At 35.0% G+C, this 22,242-nt stretch overlaps 3 protein-coding genes across 4 annotated transcripts; all 3 read left to right on the top strand.

Annotated features, from left to right (window-relative positions):
- Positions 1-775: 775 nt before the first annotated feature.
- LOC111603978 (transcription factor glial cells missing 2) lies at positions 776-2,598 on the top strand (the record flags this gene model as incomplete). The annotated part of the gene is made up of 3 exons (XM_023321823.2): positions 776-1,387; positions 1,446-1,536; positions 1,598-2,598. Coding segments are annotated over 3 exons (1,704 nt in total), but the record flags the coding sequence as incomplete, so codon positions are not given.
- A 949-nt stretch (positions 2,599-3,547) lies between these two features.
- On the top strand, positions 3,548-9,292 carry LOC111603872 (thioredoxin-2). Its single transcript, XM_023321679.2, has 3 exons — positions 3,548-3,702; positions 8,605-8,751; positions 8,815-9,292. Exons 1-3 carry the CDS (start codon positions 3,679-3,681, stop codon positions 8,962-8,964), a joined length of 321 nt encoding a protein of 106 aa, XP_023177447.2. The 5' UTR covers positions 3,548-3,678; the 3' UTR covers positions 8,965-9,292.
- Positions 9,293-11,199: 1,907 nt separating this feature from the next.
- Positions 11,200-21,533, top strand: LOC111603968 (galactosylgalactosylxylosylprotein 3-beta-glucuronosyltransferase S). 2 transcript variants are annotated; one of them, XM_023321807.2, is made up of 5 exons: positions 11,200-12,125; positions 19,441-19,713; positions 20,571-20,833; positions 20,901-21,252; positions 21,316-21,531. In XM_023321807.2, the coding sequence occupies exons 1-5, from the start codon at positions 11,789-11,791 to the stop codon at positions 21,375-21,377; spliced, it is 1,287 nt and encodes a 428-aa protein (XP_023177575.2). In that variant the 5' UTR covers positions 11,200-11,788; the 3' UTR covers positions 21,378-21,531. The 2 variants fall into 2 exon arrangements, with proteins under 2 accessions (XP_023177575.2, XP_023177576.2); XM_023321808.2 differs by lacking the exon at positions 11,200-12,125 and adding an exon at positions 12,132-12,233 and having other exon boundaries at positions 21,316-21,533.
- The last annotated feature ends 709 nt before the right edge of the window (positions 21,534-22,242 follow it).

Genomic DNA, 22,242 nt, shown 5'->3' with positions numbered 1-22,242 from the left:
TTTGTAAACTGATAAGCAAAGACTGCTATATAAATATCATAACAGAGTGCATAAATGGCTTTAAGAAATTGCAGATAAAGAAGAAACGTTTCTTATAGCTATGCCAGATGCCTTGCCTACTATGGATTATCGATCAGTTATATATTATAAAGATATATACTTTATCAACCCACAAAGTAAATTTGCTAACAATGATTGGAATGCAGCTAGAACATCCAAGAAACTTCAGCTTCATCGCTTACATTTATCTCACTATTATTTGATATATAAAAAAAGTAAAACTAGAATAAATATCTTTCATATCTAACCAATGAAATTCCTTATTAAAATATGTATATCAAATATATCATCTAAGTTCGTCAATTGTTACAATCATAGCTTAACCTACGCACACATTGAGCTGGAAGAAAATCGTTTGCCTAAGATTCATTTGATTAATAGTTTCTCAGAACTAAACCTTAGCCAGAGTGGCGAAGATAATGCTAATCAGTCTTTGAAAACTATCAGCTATATAGAGTGTCTGCAGTGCCCACTTTGCACTGACTTTCCACACATCTTATCTTATCTCGATTGGGAATCTGTAAAGCATAAGGATTAGCTTGGATTGAACACATGTTGAATCTCTTGCAGAAATGGCTACACTTTCAAAGCGCACTACCAACAACTCTCACAATCAGAGCCGCATCCACAGCTACAGCAGCACCAGCAGCACCACCATCAGAGTCAGCAGAGCCACTTGCAGGCAGCTTCCAGCGGGATGTCGACGCACAGCAACAACAACGGCAGCAGCAAAGGCAAGCGAGATTGGGACATCAATGATGCGATCGTGCCGCAGGTGGCCGACCTGGAGTTCGACGAGTTCAGCGAGTGGAGCGATGGGCATGTGCGTCTGGTCTATTCGGTGCACAACGAGGAGGCCAAGAAGCACATCTCCGGCTGGGCAATGCGCAACACCAACAATCACAATGTGAACATCTTGAAGAAGAGCTGCCTGGGCGTACTTGTCTGCTCGCAGCATTGCACGTTGCCCAACGGTACCAAGATCAATCTGCGCCCTGCCATATGCGATAAGGCGAGGCGCAAGCAGGAGGGCAAGGCGTGCCCCAACAAGAGCTGCCGCGGCGGTCGCCTGGAGATAAAGCCCTGTCGCGGTCACTGCGGCTATCCGGTGACACATTTCTGGCGGCATTCGGGCAATGCCATCTTCTTTCAGGCCAAGGGCGTGCACGATCATCTGCGACCCGATCCCAAGAATTCGAGTGTGTCGAAACGAGCCTTCGGACGGGTTTCCCTGACGGCCGGCAAGGCCAACGCCAATCTGACGGGGAGTAGGTCGAACAGCGTGCCCAAGAAGTCGGTCATAGCGGGCTTGGTGAAGCAGGTGAAGGTGAGTTTCATTCAACGACAGCATTTTACCTCGAAGATTCATTCGAACTCTTTGCCAGCAGCAGCAGAATCTCATGAGCAAAGTGCTCAAGCGCTCCACAGCCAGCCAGCCTCTGGGCCATTCGGCTCTGGAGATATATCAATTCAATGGTGAGTCAATCAGATCCTGCGACACTTTACGCTACAACTCATAACAAACTCTGATCTTCAGCCTGCGGCAAGTGCACCACGTATAGCCACTGTACGTGCAGCTATTTGGAGGAGAGCACGCGCGCCCATCAGTTGAGTCAATCCTCCAACTACATGAGCAGCTCCTGGCCGTTGGCCGCCAATGTCAGTGAGCCAGCGAACTGTGAGTCGTCGGCGAATGTGTTCACAGTGAATCATCAGCATATTACCTACAACTATCCCATATACCATGCCACGCCCACTGCTGCCACTGCTGCGCCCAGCAAATCGCCCAGCTTGCCCTACACGTGCATCTCGGAGCTGGCCTATCAGCCGGCCAATCAATCCAATCCGTCTAGCTATGCTAGCAATGCAATCAGCAATGGCAGCTGCCAGCTGGCATATGAGTCCAGTCCGCAACTGGCTACGCCAGAGCCGGAGTTCATAAACTATTCGCAGATCAAGCACTTGGAGCTGGGCTGCAAGAGCGAAACGACGCCCACGATCAAGTACAATGCGACCGTGGAGACGCAGCCAGTGGCGAGCTATGCGGAGGATAACTACGATTACTACTACCAGCGTGAGTCAAATAAGTCAGACTACGAGCTGCAGCACCAGCAGCAGCAGCAGCACCAACAGCAGCAGCATTACGGCAACATTTCCGGCGGACACGCTCACTACTACGAGAGCGCCAATAGCTACAGCGGCGTCAGCTACTTTGATACTGGCACTACAGCGCCGGGCAGCGGTAGCGTTAACAGTGGCGCCATTGGCAGTGGTAGCGGCAGTGGCTTGAACCCGAGTTTGGAGCACGGCAGCTATGGCAGCTATTACGATCATTATGCCAATTATGAACAACAGATGGCGGTGGCAGCAAATGGTTTTGCTGTCGCTGGCGGCACTGCTGCTGCTGCTGCTGCGTCTGCTGTCACAGCTGTGGCGCCACCTGCACCAACGCTCACTTATCATCATCATCATCATCACCATTTGCATCATTCGACGCAACACGCCCCCCCACAAGCAGCCGCCCATGCGGCCCATTGATAAGTACTTAAAAAGGCGCCGATTTACTCATAGTTCTTAAGGTTAAGATTTGAAATCTTAATTTCAATATACATATATATAGTATTGTGTAGTTGTTTTCTTATTTTGGCAAAAATAAATTATTAAGAAATGTTGATTTGTAAATGCATGTGGTCGTTAAATAGGTCATACTCGCTGGTAAGCTATATTTAATGCAATATATATACTCATATTTTAGCTTACCCTTTCTAGTTTCATTAACAGCGAAACCAAACACTAACGACTTCTTAATTAGTCTATTTATAATCTAAGTAATTTTCAATATTTTCAACAAAATATTAATAAATAAGACATAACACCTGCACGCTGGCGCCATCTGTTGCAAATGAACGCCAACATTGAAACTGACCGAGGGCAGCGCCATCTCCTGCATTTCGAAATTTTTATATAATAGATTCATATATTCGCAATTTATGATTAGAGACTTCGACTTCATAAGCCAATATTACCTCTGTAGCACGCATCCAAGTTAAAAGCACTTAATTTAAATGAAACACCTAAGCATTGCTCTGGGTACCCAAAGTCCTAACGTCTAAAACGCACGCTAGCGTCATCTGGCGGAAAAAGTTAACATTTCTTGAGCAGCGCCATCTGGTATGAGTAAGGCGTGTGCTTTTCAGAGTTGTATTTTATAATTATGTTAAATCAATATTTAATGAAGCTTACAATTCTAATTTTCAATATTAAATTATATTTATTTGTAGGTAAAATGTGTTTGCTATAACATAGAAAAATATAGAGCGAGCATAATGAGAACATTATGTGACCTCTGCAGTACGCATAACTCACCAGCCTTGCCAGCTCACAACAAATCTCAAAAGTCTCCCGCTCTTCTGCGTGGTGTGTTTCCGGTGCTCATATATGACAGAGGGTGCCAACGCTTAACGCTCGCATTCGCTAGATTAAAATCCCACGAGTTGGTTGCGTGTGCTCTGTGTGCGGTAATTAAGAAAGTTCATACAGCTTTACCGGTTGTTCTTACACCTAACCTAACCAAACCAACAAACAGTAACCACAACAACAACAACAACTATTTACAAAATGGTGTACACAGTTACAGACGTGGTGAGTAGTATAATTATTGTAATTGCGTTCGCTCATTAGATTAAGTAATGTGCAAAATATATTGACCACTCGCCTCGCCCCACTCGCATTTCAATAGTTTGCCCCAATTGCCATACGCTTCACACAAACAACAAATATATATATATATATATATATATATGTGTAGTATATGTAGAGAAAACCAGTATATGACAATGATATCATCTCTTCAAGCCAACGCGTCGCCATGGAAAGTGGCAAATTCATTTTTTATGCCTTCTCCAAGTGTGTGTGTAAGAAATGTGAAACAACAACTAGACCACAATGTATATTTAAATATATATAGATGTGTATACTAGCTTACGCCTATTTACTAGACAAACCCCATTTTCATCACGATGAATTTGCATTTAATTTATCAGTAAAAAATATAGAAGACACTTTTGCTGTGGTTGTAGTTGTTTTTGTCGTTATAGCTGGGACACGAGGGGTGCTGGCCTTCGAGTTACCCTTTAATCGTTTTGGCGGGCTACCGACAGTTACTAAAACCGGTTTTAATCGAGATACAATGTTAACTAAACGCCTTTTTTTTGACATATTTAAGAGAAACTCAAAGGCCTTACGTCAGCCAAATTAATATTTCTATTATTTATGGACAAGCAATAAAAACACTAAGATGTTTCAACATTTTTGTGATGTCACGAAACATTTCTTATTAGATCATAAAGTGAAATAAAAATGATTTTGCCTATGCTTAAAAGCTTTTAAGTAGTCTGTACACAAAATGATATATATTTACGCCTATATTATATACCTAATATCGTTTATTATGGTTAGGAACAGTTGAAACACAAAACACTTGTCTCTTGTTGAATGCGAGTGCGAAAAATAAACAAATTTAAAAAGAAATTTTGAAATTGAAATAAACAAGGGACCTAATCAATTTGAAGCCAAAAACTATAATAATATAATATATATATTAAAAACTAAATTTAAAGATTAGCCAGTATTTAAGATATCGCATATTCATACGGTTTCATATTCCAATTAGAATGGAATATATATTCGAATTAGACCTATTTAAATTGTATGTGTACATTTCAAATGCTCATAGTTTAGTCTCGTCTAATCAGCCTGCAACTCCACTTCATAAGCCCAGCTTGAATGTAGAAAATATTGCCCCAACTGTTGCAAAGTCTTACCCATTGCATATCCTATAGATGCAACAACAAATAATATAATAATAAAAATTTCCATTAGCTCATGCTTGTAGTAAACATTCATTACTAGTACAAATGTTGTCAACAACCTGTTTACAGCAACAATTCATTAAAATTAAAAAAAAGACAACAATAAAATGGCTTCGCAATATATTAAATGATAAACACACATATAGATACGAATTATTGTTTATGATTAAAATGAATGTCGACTTATGAAATTATTCTACGAATATTCTATTTGTTGGATTACTTAAAAATTGGTCAATATTTTAATACCTTAAGTAAAATTTTTTCTTTAATTTAAAACACTCATAAATGTTTATAATATTTGTAAAACTTATTTTTTTTTTCAATTTTCATAAATTTTAGATTTAATAAGCATAGAATGTTTAGTTTTTTATATTTATATAATAATCGTAAATATTTTTTTTTGCACTTGCGCATAAATTTTTAGCAAATTTTCGTAGAATATTCGAAAGTAATTGTTAGTCAAGCTTGAGATATGTAATCATATTTCTTATTTGTTGAAATAATTTAGTGAACATTCTAGATCCATTTGCAGTTTTGAGAAGGTCTTTCAGATAAGACTAACATTTGTGTACTTAGTTAGTTAGTTAATAATCTAGTGATGAAATGTGCAAATATTCCTGAATAATAATTGGAATTGAGAGAATCAGATATTAGTCATTCATAACTCACGAAGATGCCGTGAGTGAAATTCTCAATCAATCGGATAAGATTAATCAAAAGAAATAAATGAATCATTCGCATGTCTCGAAGCTCGACTTAAGCGATTGTAGCCAAATTCCATTCAACAAATATACATAAAAATGCGAAAACAAGTTAAATAAATAAATATAAATAGCCGAATGATTAAAGTTGGCACTGGCAAAGGAGCAACCGGTTTCCAAGTGGCTTTGCATATTAGTTTCATTTTGCGAGTCTAATTAAAGTAATGAAGAGATTGAAATCGCAGTGTTTGCTCCTTAACTGTTAAGGTTCGTCATTTCTGGCGTTAACTGTAGAACTACAATTCGAGCCGCAATGAATCATTCAGCACAAAAGCATAAAATATCGTGCTGAAAATTACTGCAATTAATTAAAGGTCATTCAGAAGAACGTGACAGGGGCTGGACTAGGACTTAAACTAATCAATGCCAATGTTTAGATGAAAGTACAGCTAGTTGGTATACGCCCACAATGGAATACAGTAAACGCCCACATACATGTCAATTACTTATATATTGATTATTTTTGCATACAGAAGTAATTTGAACTGAATGAAAAACATGTTTTGAATGAATTTCAAGATAAAATTATATATTAAAAAATATATTTATATATATATACATATTTATATATATATATATATATCACTAATTTAAATGTTTATTAATTTAAATTATTTAAAAATGAATATTTTTATTTTTGTAAATTTTGAAAAGAAATAAAACCGAATACCAATTGAATTTTTACTCAATAAAAGTCAGTCAAACATAATATATATATATATAGAAAGCTATATCATATAACAGTAAAATAGTTCATTCAAAATTGTAGGTAATTTTAATGCACTAATATTGAACAAATGCAAAAATATTTATTCAGAATTTCAACAAAATTATGATTTTGTAATATAATTCGAGAAGTTGCAAAATAAATTCATAATTTAACGTGAAATATTTATTGAAAAATTATTGAATTTTTTTGATTTCTGAATGTAAACAATAATCAACCACAAATGAGTTTCATTCAGAATGCTTTAAACAATATACAATCTATAAAAAAATATTCATTAAGAATTTTATTGAAATTTAATACGGCCATGTTCAACAAATGGAAAAACATTTTGGAATTTAATTCAAAATATTGAAAAACTTGCGAAATAGCTTTAACCACGAATGTGTGTGTGCTCTATACTCGATTCATGTCAAAAGTTAAGTTCTGTTGTAGTCGTGAGTCCAATTCAAATGAGACACGTTGTCGATGATTAAGCAATTAAGCAAATGGTTCGCTATCCACGTGGTCGGACGGGGGTGAAGCGCTCCACTCGCTGTGCAAATAAGTAAAAGTCCACAAACAAATATTTAAATGAAAAAAAAAAGATATAAGTGGATAAAAGTTGGAATAGTATATAATGTGAGCGACACAAACACACACATATGTATGTAAATGTATATAAATGGTATATAGAGATGTTGCAGACACCATTCCTTATTTAATCCAGTAAAACGGGGTTACTAAACGTGCTTATCACACTTGTTAGAACCCGCGCTGATAAGGCGCAACGTGTTACAGTAGCTACCCAAAAACAAATCGATAGACTACAAAGTTGGCACCTGGTGATAAGCCATACAAATTACATACATATACTATATATATATATATATATATATATATATATATATATATACATGTAACTGTTCAACATAATCGTAATATGCCCTAAAAACCTTCAAAATTACAGCTGAACAGCTTGAAGATACAGCGATCTGGTAGTAGCTCTAATAAATAAGAAATTGAAGCTATAAGTGTAATACTTATGTAATAACACAGCCTAACAATTTAAAGATTTATGATTCTAAAGTGTTACCACACGATTAATAGTTCCCACAGCACTTTTATGTGGTCCGATAAGAAACGATTATCCAAATAAGTAAGGCGCATTGCAAAATGAGTCGTAATAGCTGAAATATCTTAAGCAATATATGTGTGACATATAAAACGATAAGAGAAGGCAATAAAGCCGTTTGATATAGTGATATGAACTTGAATATCAAGGTATTTCATTGTTTTCTTAAATATAAAAATATATAAGTGATTATTAATTCGCTTAGATACGATGTTCCACTTGAAGTTTACTGCGATATATTCAATACTAGAAAGAAAAATTGTTATACCAGAAAAAATTATACAGAAGCATAAAACGATACATATATAATACAATTAAATATCTTAAGTGTATCCAACAAAAACAAGAGGTTCTTCTACTTAAATGAGGGGGATAAATATATAGCTTAACGCAAACAGCTGTTCATAAAAATAGTAGTGCTGGATGTAAGCAGTTGACATTAGAACTAATAGTAAATTTAAAATAAAAATGTATTAAAAAAAATGCAACCTATTATGCTGTATATTAATTGTTGAAATTGCTTAATATTGCTATTTATTTTAGTGGGTAGAGGAAAGCATTACTCAGTCACAATACTATTTCCATGAACACAGCTGCATACATATATGTATATATCTTGATATATGATTTTATAGACTCTAATTCATTCATAGACTAAACATTCATTCGTACGTTTCCTCTTACCTTTACATGAACTAGTAATATTACTCGAAAGAGCTGTATTTATTATATAGAAATACAATCATGCTAGAACTATGGATATGGCAAAAAAAATGTAGAAAGATTTTTGAACTCATGAAAAACCACAACATATTCCACATAGAACACATTTCTTTGCAATCAAATGTGGTTTTGCCTATTATTAACTGACAAATTCATACGACCATAAGACTAGCAACTGAAGTATGAATATAATCAATATGAAATTATGTAAATGGCGTTCGCAAGTACTGTTATAGTTAGTCAACACAAATACACACATATATATGAATGTGTAGCAACATTAGGGAAAATTAAAATCGATTTGTGACTGAATATGAAATATATGTTGATTTCTGTCATTTGTAGAACGACTTCAAGACACAGCTGACGAATGCGGGCGATAAGCTGGTCGTTGTGGACTTCTTTGCCACCTGGTGTGGACCCTGCAAGATGATTGCGCCCAAGCTGGAGGAGCTGTCGCAACAGTTTTCCGAAAAGATTGTTGTAATCAAGGTAAAGATTGCTCACATTTCCTGAAAATGATATTCAACTAAGGCCATGCGCTTTACTTTCTAGGTTGATGTTGATGAGTGCGAAGACATTGCCATGGAATACAACATCGCCAGCATGCCCACGTTCCTGTTCATCAAGAACTCCGTCAAGGTGGACGAGTTCGCTGGCGCCAATGCCTCCCGATTGGCTCAGACCATTGAGAAGCACATCTAAGAGCAAATGCAATATAAGTTAAACCTCAATGCCTCTTCTTTTTTTGTGTTTTGTAAAAATGAATTGTCAAGAAGCAGCAGCAGCCGTCAGAAAAGGCAATTCGCGTAGTTCTCTTTATACCATTTAGTTAATTATGTATTCCATAAGTTTGCTATGTTTGCAACAAACACTCACACACACACAAACACCTAATCGAATTAATTCCAGCACATTGATTTGTTCAGATTAAATGCATTCAATTATATTTCTCAATTATTTTTGGCGTCTTCGACACTCTGCAGCGCAGCATCAACAAACAATTGAAAAACAAAAGTGGCTTTAAATGTAACATAAAGAAGTGAAACTAATTAACTAAACTAATTAAAACGGGTTTGTTTTTGTATCGCAATTGCATTGTAAAACAGTTCACAAGAAACAGCAAACAGAAAAATCAAAACAAATAAATACATTTTAAAACAAATGGGAATTGCCTTTATTTACGTACATACCCTATGCAATATTCAATACCAATGTCAAAGAGAGCGGAACTCAATTTAACTTTTGGTTACTAGGTAAGCGTGTCTATTCCAGATTAGATAACATAGCACCTAGACAGTTTATCAAGTCTACAAATTGAACCCAAAAAAGAAGTGTCATTTCCGATAAGTTAGTCTTGATAGGCCTAAAATCATTGATATATATACATATATTATATAATTGTATACTTGCATCCATAATTGAAGCAGTCTTTGTAGAATATATGCTTATATGGACTAACACTTAGTTTAAATGTTTGAGTTGAATATCTGCAGATACTTTTTACACACTCAACTCATTGAAAATGGAAGTTCAGGGTATAATGGTTTTGTGAACACGTATGTAACAGGCAGAACGAGGCGGGGTAGTAAAGTATATATATTCTTGATCAGAGTCCATCTAAAAAACTACCGACTTGAAATTTTAAATGTATACTCGTATATACTATACGCAGTACAAGTTTCTCAATTTTTTTCGATAACTCTTCCCATTTCCTAGCTTGAATATGTTTTGAAACTTCAGATTTACTGTGTAATGAGTACAAAGATTTTGTATATTTTGCAGTTTGGATGCATCCGTCTTGACTAGAGCCCTCTTATTTATTCTCACTGATTTATTTACATTTTTGATTTACTCAATTTCCATAGAAATTGGCTATACTTAAACCGAAAAGTCTTTCAGAATTTGTGTTATTTAATTTATTTAATTTAAATTTACAAAGCTTTCAAAATGTTGCAGTAAAATATGGTTTAAGTTTGAAATTATTTCTATGAAATATATAAATATTTCAATAATAAATGAGTTTCCATAAAATGCCTATTTATTGATTCAATATCTATTATGAAACAAGAACAGCCTGTCAGTTACCAAAAACTTTATTTTAGAAATACAAATTCCTTTAGGTGTTAAGTGAAGTATTGCTCTCAAGAATGTACTTCAAATTCAACTGCAATTTTTGAGTTACTTTTATTGGGGTGAAGACTGCATACTTAAAAGTCTTCATGTTATCAAAAGAAACAAGAACCAATAAATGTTTCAGAATTGGGAAATTCTAGCAAAATAAACAAAAAAATATAGTTTTGGAGTTTATAATTTATAAGGCAAATGAACATATAAAAATTAATTTACAAGAAAAATAAATAAAATATATAATATAATTTAAATAAATAAATAATATATAAATAAGAAAAAAAACGATTAAAATAAATAAATATACGAAAAATAATAATCAAAATAAATAAAATATAGTTTCAAAATATAAAAAAAAATCTTAAAATCAATTAATATTTTTCAAATTGCTAACTTCAAACGAAAATTACATTTATTTCAGAATTGGTTAACATTACTATGGCTATTTGTTTTATAAAAAACTAAAGAATTGATTTTAAATAGTTTACCTAAACTATTAATAACTTTTGTATTATATGTAAATAGAACAAAATCATTTTGAAAAGCAGGGCGCCATAAATCTAGTACGAAAATGACACACGTTAGCAAAGACACGAACCACAACAAATGCTACAATAAAAAGCAACCCTGTGTGTCAGCAGCTGTGCTAAGCGGCGGGCAACCGAGAGCGTATGAGCGAGAGAGTGAGAGTGAGAGAGGGCAGTGCGCTTTGTGAGTCAAAAGTAGTCTCTGGCTACCAACGGTTGTGTCAGTGTTGCTGTCAAACTCATCGAGACAACAACAAGAGGCAAATGCCAAAAGCAGACAAAATAAATAATATAATTAATATTAAGCAACACTTTTTTCAGTAGTCGTTGCGTTCGTTGTTGTTGGTGTTGTTTCTTAGCTGAGCACCCAAAAAGGCGTGCGGCATTCTCTCATTCGCGTGTGTTTTTATACTTCTGCGTTTGTGTCGTGTGAGCTTTTGTGATTGTTTGCATATATAACATATATATGTATATAGAGACCTTTGCGACAACTGTCCAATAATAAAGAAAATATACATATTGTCTAAGATTATGAACGACTAGTAGTAATGAACGAATTGTATAACTGCACATATGTATATATACATCGCTAGATAGGGAGGTCGAGTCAGCAGATCCGTTGAAACGCGCAACAGCAGCGCACCGAAAAAGGAGAACAAAAAAAAAAAGAACAAAAAAGCAACCGAAGTTCAGGTCCACAAATGGCATATACAGCCCGGCGCTGTCGTCATCTGTGCCTGCTCTTTCTTCAGCTGCCGCAGTTGCAGTTGCAGTTGCCACCACCACCACCAAAGCCAGCACCAGCACCACCATCGCCACCCATTGGAAGCTGCTTCGACAGCTGCTGTGCGTCGCATTAGAGCAGCTGCACAATGCCAAGTGCCCACTATCAACCACTCGAACTACGCGCAGACGACAACGACGAAGACGACCTCCTCGAGGAGGGGCTGCTCGAGCATTGCACAATCGAAACGGACGTGCAGCCAAACGGACGCATACGCTATCATCCACAGCCAGTTGATGAACTGCGGTCCATTGGCGGCATGACGGCGCCACGTTTCAGTCGGGCTGCCAGCTCGGGCATGCGACGTTTTTTGTTTGTTACGCTGATCCTGTTGCCAATCTGCTTTTTGATCTACTTTGTGATCAGTCCACAGTCGCAAGACTCGGAGGATGCCGACGGAGACGTTGACCCGCATAACGGCATAGGTAAGCGGCGGCACATAACACTAAGCTTAAAGATGACGCGGCTGACGACAGCTTACTATCATCCTTTCCAAGCGACCATAACAAGCAAACGCACGCATGGAAGCATACGTAAGCCTAAATCTCCATTCTCCATACTCCATTTATGCATTCGCATCCAACACTTCATAAACATTGCGAAGTAATTTGTTTACTTTTCTTTGTGCCTTTTTTGTTTGTTACTTTGCTCGTTTGTTATTGGTTTTTAATGGAAACAAGTGAACGACCAGTTAATCAGGCGTCAAAAGTATGAGCAACTCGGCTCGTCTTATCATACCATGAATTCGTCACTCGCTTCCAGCTATTACACACAAACACACCTGCGTATGCAACACGTATAGACATGCAAACATAAACAATTACATACATTATACGTAGCTGCCCCACTGGTGACCAACGCCTGCTGCCACTGCAACTGTTGCAACTTCTGCGAGTGCTCTAAAAGCAAATCTAAGCAAAGACTTTCACTTTTCTTTGGTTGCGTTACTCGTGCGCTCGCGCGCGCTGTGAGGAGTTTCGATTATCTAACAGAGTTTGTCGCCTTTTGTATTGAAAAAATTTTATATATTAAATTTGATTAATAATTTAGTTGAAATTATTTTCAAATATATATTATATATAATAATAATATAATATATAATATATTTTACCAAGTTTTATAGAGTTGATGATTAATAGACATAAAATAATACAGAAATTAATTGAAAACAATTTTGAATTTGAAACAAAATACATTTATCTATAACAGTATTATATTTATATATAATATTTTATTTTTTATAGGGCTCTCCCACTTTAGTAGCAACAATAAATTAATATAATAAAATATAATTTAAATTATATTAAATAAATCATATAATATAATATGGGAAGCAAACGCTACAAAGGTTTGTTTAAACTGTGTATTATGACATGATTTGCATGCCAGCCCCCAAATTTCTAGTTTTATGAAATTTTTTATGACTTTTTTAGTAGCGTGCTCCTCTGAGACTCATATAAGGCTAACTTATAGGTCGCTGTGGAATAACATCACCTTCCAAGCATCAATATTAATATATAGCCAAGCATGACGTAAAGTCGTATTGTTAATACTCTATCAAACATAAGTAATGCCAATTTTACTTAAAAATGAAACTCATTGAATTCGATTATAATCAAAATTGATGGGATATTTAATCTTAAATGATATTGAAAATTAATTGTCATTTAGTTTTATGTTTTCGTCTTGTTTTGTGCTAATAAGCAATATTAGTATTACAGTAGTTTCTAAGGACAAGCTGAGAACGTCTATCGAGTCGGTTGCCTATATGTTTACAGTTCAAATTTTCTGTTTATCGAATTGGCTTTAAATGTATACTAAAAAGTATTAAGTTTTCGCTTCTCATTTTCAAATTTGTTTCGATTTAACTGTAATTTGACAAGGTCTTTAACCACGTATAGATGTTGATCATTTTCTAAGCACTTCCCATATTTCATAAGGAAATTGTGATACCTTTGCTGTAAGCGTATATCAAGTAAACTAAGCAACTGGCTAACGAGCAAACACTCGACACTCGAACGCTATTCACACACACTCTCTCTCCCGCTCTCACTCTCTCTTTCAGTCTCATACCTTTCGTTCAATGTCGCTCACTCTCACTCTCTCTTGCCTTAGTCACCCCTTTCCCCCTTCAGACGTTGTTTAGGCTCTGCAAGTGCTGAGGCAATCATTGCACGTAAGCTGACGGGTTGGGTTCGCTGTTTGGCATAGTTGCTTAGTTGGTTTATTAACTGTTGTTGTCGTTGCTCTTGTTAGTATTTATTATTTAGCAGTAATTGGCCTAATTTGCTAAGCATTGTCTCTTTCAGCGATAAATTTTATCGATACATCATCCCCACCCTCACCTTCCCATGCCCCTGGCCAGCCCACATCTGCGTGCAACAATTTCCCATTCACGGTGCATGCCAAGGGCACATTTCCCAGCTCTTCGCTTTTAATTTCTTATACGTAATTTATTAGATAATTATTTTGCCTTTTGTTGCGGGTCACACATCGATCGATCGATTTTCTCTATAGGTGCATCAGCACGCGATTTCCACTGCGATTTCTCATCCGTAAAACGTCTTTGATGTTTGCAATCTCAGATGGGCTATTAAAACCATTAATTGAATGACGACATGGGAAAATTCGGAAAATCCAACTAAACAATATATTTTGAAATGTTTGATTAATGCGCAAATCTAATCATCAAATATTTAGGCAATGATTCAAACGAAACGCATGACATAATTTCTGTATAGATTCCATGACATTTCGAAGAACCCAAAGTTTGTGTTATATAATCCGTTAGCGCTAGCATTAGCTAACAACGATGCTCTCAACTAGTGTAAACAAAACAGAAACCAGAAATCATTAAATAAACAAAACAGACTTTGCTTCAAATACTTTATGGGCGCACATTAAAAAATTTAAAGTTCAAAGTTTAGCATTTTTTTAATTAAAAATTAAATATGGACTTGAATGGAGTAATATATTTATACACATTTATTTAACTGGCAGCAGTAACTAAAAAGCTAAAGATGTTTGAGACTTAAATCAAGACTATTTCAATCATTAAGCCACTGATTTCATTTTAATCAAGCGAAGTATCGATAGCTTATGCAATTTAGATTTGCATAGAAAGTAGACGTTCACTTAAGCTCTTATTTATAAAATATAAATTAAATGTTCAAAGACGTGCTGAGCCGGGTATCTGCAAGTCGGACACTTATTATAGGGCTACATAGATAGTCTTTGATACTTAGTGGTTTTCAAATAAGTCTCAATACTTTGTAGTTGGTTTTCCCATACGTAATTGATTTTTGCGTATTTCCCTAAAAACTAGTTTTCTTTTTATAAAAAAAATTAGTTGCTTAGTATGATACCTATATGCATATATAATTAATGAACAAAACTTTTTATGAGCACAATTTCATAAACTAACTGGAACATAGTTGAGTTGATTACTTAAAGCAATCCTCAGTTCTAGTGCCCTGTCTCAATTAACAATGGAAACTGTCAACTGTATCCCAGTTCAACGACGACTCGAATACATATTATTACGATTTTTTTAAATGACTTAATTGCAGTTTTTGCACACTCAGCAACAGAAACTGTAGTAGATGCAAAGTGTTGTTCAAGATGGAATAGTTAATGGGCTTTTAACAGTTCCAGTTTACTCAGTCGCCTACAAAATATGACGAATCGACCGCACTCTATGCTCTTATCACATATCTCTCAGTTGGGCAATGGCAAATTCACGTTTTTCTGCCACAATTCTCAAAATGTCCATGTGTTTTTGGTATGAGTTTTGTGTTCCAAGTGCATGCACTTGGGACACGCCACGACCTCAAATTGTGTTCGCAGAAATTTACGATTTTTAAATTGTGTATTTACATATGTATTTATTCAGTCAAAAGTTGGCATTAAAATTGCACGCGATCTACCTAATTGCTGGCAATGGCACGTGCATATCGAGTAATATTCCAACAATGGATGAAAATAAATACAAATATATAATTTACGAACTTTACGAGCTAGTATCTGAACAAATGACTAATATTTTGTATATATGCTAAATATTTTACTGTGCAATTGTGAGGGCTGATAAAAAATTTGTTGAATGAAAAATTTTTTACAATGCACAAAGAAATACGTATTTTGCGATTATTTCATACAATGTTTATTCAAGTTCCTCAAAACATTTCATTTATCTGCATTTAGAATGCTATTTCCTATTGCTAGATTATTACAAATAAATATAAAATATTTCAGCATTGGCAAGAGTAAAGGAAATGTCTATTACACAAATGAAGTGACGTTTTAAAAATTTATTGAAATATTCTTATTTTTAAATATTTACATTGAATGCAAATTTAATTTTTGTATTGAATATTTTAAAAAGTATTTTTTGTTAAAAAATCAATTTTAAAAATATTTCGTTTTCCCAAAAATTCATTTTGATTGATTTCACTGGAAATGTTAATCGCGTTCGGTGACTTAATTGCTTTTTCTTATCAAGTATCCAAAATAAAAATATTCTAAAGCTTTAAATCGAGGTCATATGGACGGTTGTAGTAGACATAGCAAGATAATAAAATACTCTATGGGTTCTGACACGCCACGCCTTCAGCCACACACATTTTCACAAAACCATGATTTCCATTTTTCTATGGGTTCAGGGTATAAAAATTCAATTCACATTTATATTTTCCATTATTTACATTGCTCATTAGCAAACAGGGTAAAAAAGCTAAACGCTGTTTACATATCGTAGCAAAGCATGAATTAAAAATAAAAAAATAATAATAGCGATTGGCACCTGAAACCGATTGCTAAGTGCAAAGTTGCAATTGTTGAAATGTTATCGCCCATTAAAATGATTCATTCATATCTTTATTGATTTATAAATGCAGACATACATATATTGGGAAACTTATCAGAATTCCGAACTGAACCATGTGCACTCAAAACATGCTGCCATTCAATTAGAATTCTCAAGATAGTTTCCATATTTAACCACAAATGATAACGATAGTTGCTTATCGATAGTTGTTTATCGTTGTCACTTGTAGTTAAATATGTGCAAGAAGTAAAAGTGATTTGTGAAAAAACTCCAATCAATCAGTCTAATTAAGAAATGTGACCACCTTCCTACTGGAGGTGAGTGCCATGAATAAATGAATTAAAATATCTTTTTTTTTTTTTTGCTTTGATTAAGATATAATATATACAATAGCCATGATTATTTCGTGCATTGCTTCCAGTAATGAAGTTTACAGCTAATGAGATCTTACATTTGTTTATCTTCCTCCATTTCTACATAGTAAAAGTTTATATTACATTCTTATTTCTGATTTAGCACAGCTTGTCACGGTATCTCGTAGCTGTGCACGCTCGACCAGTGCAGTCCAAGCGTCGCCAACGCGATGATATATGACTCTTATCAGGTGTTTGTCACAAGTGCTTAAATCAGACGTACAGTCGGAATATAATTGAGCAGACGCTCTGATTTAAAGAAGTTTGTGATATGCGCAAATTGTTGATTCTTTGCACGATATAACAGTAAATACTTGATTCAAGGGGCACAGGCATAAGAGCAGCCTTTTGCCTTTGACAATGGGCTCCCCTTGGTGTGGCGCTCTGTTTACATTGTGGGGGCTCAGTTGGAGCGTTTCATGGGAAGTCAATATTTAATTAGCTATTAAATTGAGCCTCCTTCGCAAGCGGATCTCATTACAACGTCTGTCTGTCTGGCCGTCCAGACCAGACCTAAATGTCCAATATTGATAGATGGCCACCAGCCAGAACAATTATACCTATTACCGTTAATGCATATGTGAAAGTTATCAGTAGCCAAATATCTGGGGGCTATGTCGGTTTGCGTGTTCTGGACTCAATAGAGATATCAAGGGACTTTTTTAATGGGTATTTTTTCTGCGTTATGAAAGATTGAAAAAAAACATTAACGCTAATTTATCATATTCATATGTGTAACAACAGCTAGCTGAATTAATATAGCTGTACATAAATGGGCTATGCAGGCCGGATTCCATTAGGTAATTGAATTTTATTTTGATGTTTGCATGCGATAGTCTTAATGGAATGTTATGTGGGAAGGGGAAGGGCTTAAAGATGACAAGTTCACCCAAATATTATATGAATAAAAAGTGTATACCTAAAAATTGTAAAAAAAAAAATGAATATAGTTCATACAAAAGTTGAGCAATCTCAAGAAAGTTCACTTTGTTTTGAATATAAAGTTGAGAAGTTTAAAAAATTTAGTATTTTATACATTTATTTAAAAGTTTTCGATATATATTGCAAACAAATGTTGCTGAATGACTGCATAAAACTCGTTCAATATTTTCGGATTTGCCACTGCAATGAACAATAGAGAGTCAAGAGCAACTGAACTAACAAAGTATTAAGTTTCTATCTATAAAGATTTGGATACTATAACTTTTCCTAAAGCCATTGTCAGCAGTAACAGTTCACGTATCAAATTCCAGGTGAAAAACTGTGACATACACTTACGCGATTTGCTACGCTCACAATGGGTATATATATCTACTGCAAATTATTGACCTTGCACTATCTATATGAGTATATATTATGAGCTGCAATTCGCTAGCGCCTTAAATAATTGAGTAACTGTTAAGGTCTTTCCCGATTTGTCACGCCCCTAGATCTCAATGAGTTCAACTTTTATTTTATATACTTCTAAAAACTAATTGGCTGCAAAGTAAAATAAGTCGAATTCGTGTTATCTTCCATAGCACTTTTAAATCTATTGATATTGCACTTTATCTATCGGAGCTTCTAGCCTTATCAATACAGCCCTTAATCTGATAATATGAATATCAGTGAATACATAGAGAGATACATAAATGAACACATTTATACAGATAATAATAATCTCTAAGTTCCAATATGAATCAAAAATGTTGTTAAATTAAACGCATCTATTGTATAGGAATTCTCTCCCTTAAAAAGCTGACACCGAACAAGTGTATAACCCTATATATATATATATATATATATATATATATATAGATGGGCTCTCGAATTGCATTCTATATTATTCATATTCATAATATTTATATTCAATAGATAACGTATGCATTCAAAATGTGATTACAAAAGCCGATTCGGTTTTGGAAATGCATATGCGAGCATTTCGACCATTTCTCACATAACAATTGACAGAATGACGGCATTTAATGCTATAGCGTCATTAGCCACGTGATATACAAATGTCTAATCGACATTACATATTATCACTTGTATATAAGGATGGTAGGCAGAGACAGAACTAACGTAGAAATCAAGTCAATATTGTCATACTATCATCGAAGGTTTACCAAGTTAAGTGCGTTTAATGATTATACAAACTTATATATATCTGAGTATTTATATAGACAGCTATATCTGGGCTAGGCCAATTGTATTATGCACTTGATGAGATCAATTATAAATAGCGTTCACTTGTATTCTCAGACGGTTTCAATATTGTAATAAACTTAAATGCTATTTGCTATTTATACTATGTGCTATAATAGCACAAAATATTTGAGCGCTAAAAGAAGGAAAGTGTTGCGCTAATTGCGAATCGTGAGCTGTTTATTCTAGGCCAGTGGTCACGTCGGTGGGGGTGCTCGCAAATACCACACAAGTCTTGCCCAATTTTAGCATTGCCTAATTTTAGGCAGTTCACCTAAATGGATTTATATTATGATTTAAGCATTTTCTTTTTTGCAGGGAATACGATTGGGATCGCTTTAAATGAACCGTTGCACATTTGCAGCGAGAGGTATGAAGATCATCGCCTCTATATAGATGATAAACCGCGTAGTGCCTACGCACAGCTGCCTGTGATCTATTTCGTAACGCCCACATATCCCAGACGCGAGCAAATACCCGAACTGATTCGACTCGCGTACACCCTGCTCCATGTGCCTAGACTCCATTGGCTGGTGGCCAATGATCGGGAGGGATGTGATAACTTTTTGGATATGCAATTGAATGGATTTGGTAGGTACATTAGCCAAGTGTAGTTCATTCCAAGACTGATTCCATTTAAGATTAAGTCACTAAAAGACTAGTTCACGTTTAGAATGATTCTGTTTAAGATAAATTATAGTAAATAAAGAAAATTATAGTAGTTCACTCCAAAAAAAGTTCACTACAAGAATAGTTCACGATAAGAGTAGATCATAATAGTAGTTCGTTGCAAAACTAGTTCACTAAAAGGTAAGTTCTCTTCAATAATAGTTAATAACAAGAATATTTAAAGTTAAGATTAGATCACTACTTGAGTAGTTTAACTAATTAGATTAAGAGTAACTAATCACTAACAATCAGTACAATAGTAGTCCACTTAAGAAGTAGTTTAACACAAGAGTTGTTCACTTCAAGCGTAGTTCGCTCCAAGAGTACTTCATTCCAAGAGTAGATCTTACTAAAAGTAGTTCACTTTAAAAATAGTTTCATTTCAGCAGGGACCTTTTGAGATATCAAAACAAGTGTTGTTCGAGATAACGTTTAGTAATTAGATTTACTATTCCAACTGTGAGAAACTTCGGTCAAAAACAATTTTATTTAAAGCATTTCTTAGCTCTATGTGTACAAGGTGAAACGATATGAAAATAGAGTACTTGTTTTTCTTTTTTTATCAACTTCAGACGACATATTTATTTATACCTAGGTATTTATCTTTTCGGTATTCAGAAATAAATATTTATTTACTGCCCAGGCTATTATCTCTTTGCTTGTTAAAATAAATAGTAGATTGTTTTATTGTTAGCTCTTATGTGTCTGTCAACAATAATGTTCGGTTTCTGTTTCTGCTAAGTTATTTATATATTCTGTCAATGTTTCAATTTTCTCAGGTATTCCCTATACACATATGGCCAGCCCCATGCCCCGTGAGTATCGCAAAGTGAAGCCAGCGCCGAGGGGCGTGGCCAATCGACGAGCAGCTCTACAATGGCTACATCAGCATAACCTCACGAATGGTATACTCTACTTTGGTGACGATGACAATACGTACGATCTAAGATTATTCTCGGAAATTAGGCAGACACAGCGTGTCTCTATGTTTCCCGTTGGACTGATAGCAGAATATGCAATCAGTGGGCCGGTGGTGCGTGATGTAAGTAAATATTAGATAGGTCTAATATCAATCTGTCATAAATTCATCTATATTCTCTAATTGTCAGGGTAAAGTTGTGGCCTTTCTGGACTCTTGGGTGGCGGGTCGTCGCTGGCCTGTCGACATGGCTGGCTTCGCTGTGAGCTTGTCGTATATGTCACAGTATCCAAATGTGAATATGCCCTATAAGCCGGGTTATGAGGAGGATTTGTTTTTACGTAGCATTGGACTGCGCATCGAGCAGATCGAGCCTCGGGGCAAGAACTGCACCGAAATTCTTGTTTGGCATACGCAGACCAAAAACAAAAAATCTGCCGTTGTTCGTCTGGAGAACAGATTCATGGATGAACGCTCTAATTTGGGGGCACTCTTTCGGTTACTTGAGCGAATGGGCGTGGCCAGAGCCTCGGATACCGAAGGTGTGTGCTAAGAGAAGTCAAATCTTAAACATATCTCAACATTTTACTCTCTTTTTCCATCAGGTCTCTTGGCAACGATCAGCAAAAATGGCAAAAGTAAAACCCACTCATATTTCCTGAACTGACTTTTATTAGTGGGACCTCTAGAGCATAAGCCAACCGTTCAACCGTCGTACTATACAGTCTAAGAATACTCATAGCTATTAAAAAATTTATGTTAGAGATTATTATTATCAGAAAAATAAGCACAACTTAGTTTCAAACGCTTTTCTATTATAAATTGTTATTAATTCCAATAGGTCTCTGATCAGTTCTCATATGCATAAAGAGAATAATGTTTTGAATGCAAATCATAGTCATATTGTTAATTAGTTGTAATTTAACGCTTATGTTTATCAAAAATTCCTTATAGACTACGCCATTATATAATATAAAAGGCAAAGACAATTGTTTAATTTAGTTAGATATGTATTTTTATGTTTATGTCCCAGCTAGGAGGTTGTATAAAAAGCTTGAAAAGCTTCAATTACAAAGACGTTTGCAATGCGCCAACAGAAATATCATTTAAAAAATAAATGTTTATATATGTAAATGTAAAAGAGATGATGAAACTCATCAACAAGAAAGCACAGACTATTAAATTTAACGATTTAGCTGATAATCGAAAATTGTTTTTTGATGGGTACAAAAAATAATGTTAGACAGTATTCAAATGCCTCTGCAGCTCATTATTGAAAACTTGTTTGAAAAGCTTGCTACCATATCACGGATTTTATTGTTTGTAAATAAGATAAGTGATTTAACATAAGCATCATTAAGCACAACAACGAATACTAGTTTACCAAATTAAATATGTATTAATAAATATGTATGCATCATTTTTTGTTTGTTTTGGCAACAATTTAGACACATATCGTAAATTGCTTGTAGGCTGAATAGTTGGTATTGTTAAATATGGAATTGTGTAGTTAGAGAAGCTAAAAAGAAATT

The sequence above is a fragment of the Drosophila hydei genome, unplaced genomic scaffold (assembly GCF_003285905.1).
Source record: "Drosophila hydei strain 15085-1641.00,03,60 unplaced genomic scaffold, DhydRS2 tig00000149-arrow-pilon, whole genome shotgun sequence".
NCBI lineage: Eukaryota > Metazoa > Arthropoda > Insecta > Diptera > Drosophilidae > Drosophila > Drosophila hydei.
This window is presented reverse-complemented; position numbering and strand designations above follow the sequence as displayed.

Bases quoted from the DNA above. Each gene is read 5' to 3' on its own strand.
- LOC111603872 (XM_023321679.2), top strand. From the start codon at position 3,679: ATGGTGTACACAGTTACAGACGTG. The intron at 3,703-8,604 runs GTGAGTAGTATA...TGTCATTTGTAG, and splicing joins TGTACACAGTTACAGACGTG to AACGACTTCAAGACACAGCT. The intron at 8,752-8,814 runs GTAAAGATTGCT...TTTACTTTCTAG, and splicing joins AAAAGATTGTTGTAATCAAG to GTTGATGTTGATGAGTGCGA.
- LOC111603968 (XM_023321807.2), top strand. From the start codon at position 11,789: ATGCCAAGTGCCCACTATCAACCACTCGAACTACGCGCAGACGACAAC. The intron at 12,126-19,440 runs GTAAGCGGCGGC...TCTTTTTTGCAG, and splicing joins TGACCCGCATAACGGCATAG to GGAATACGATTGGGATCGCT. The intron at 20,834-20,900 runs GTAAGTAAATAT...TCTAATTGTCAG, and splicing joins GTGGGCCGGTGGTGCGTGAT to GGTAAAGTTGTGGCCTTTCT.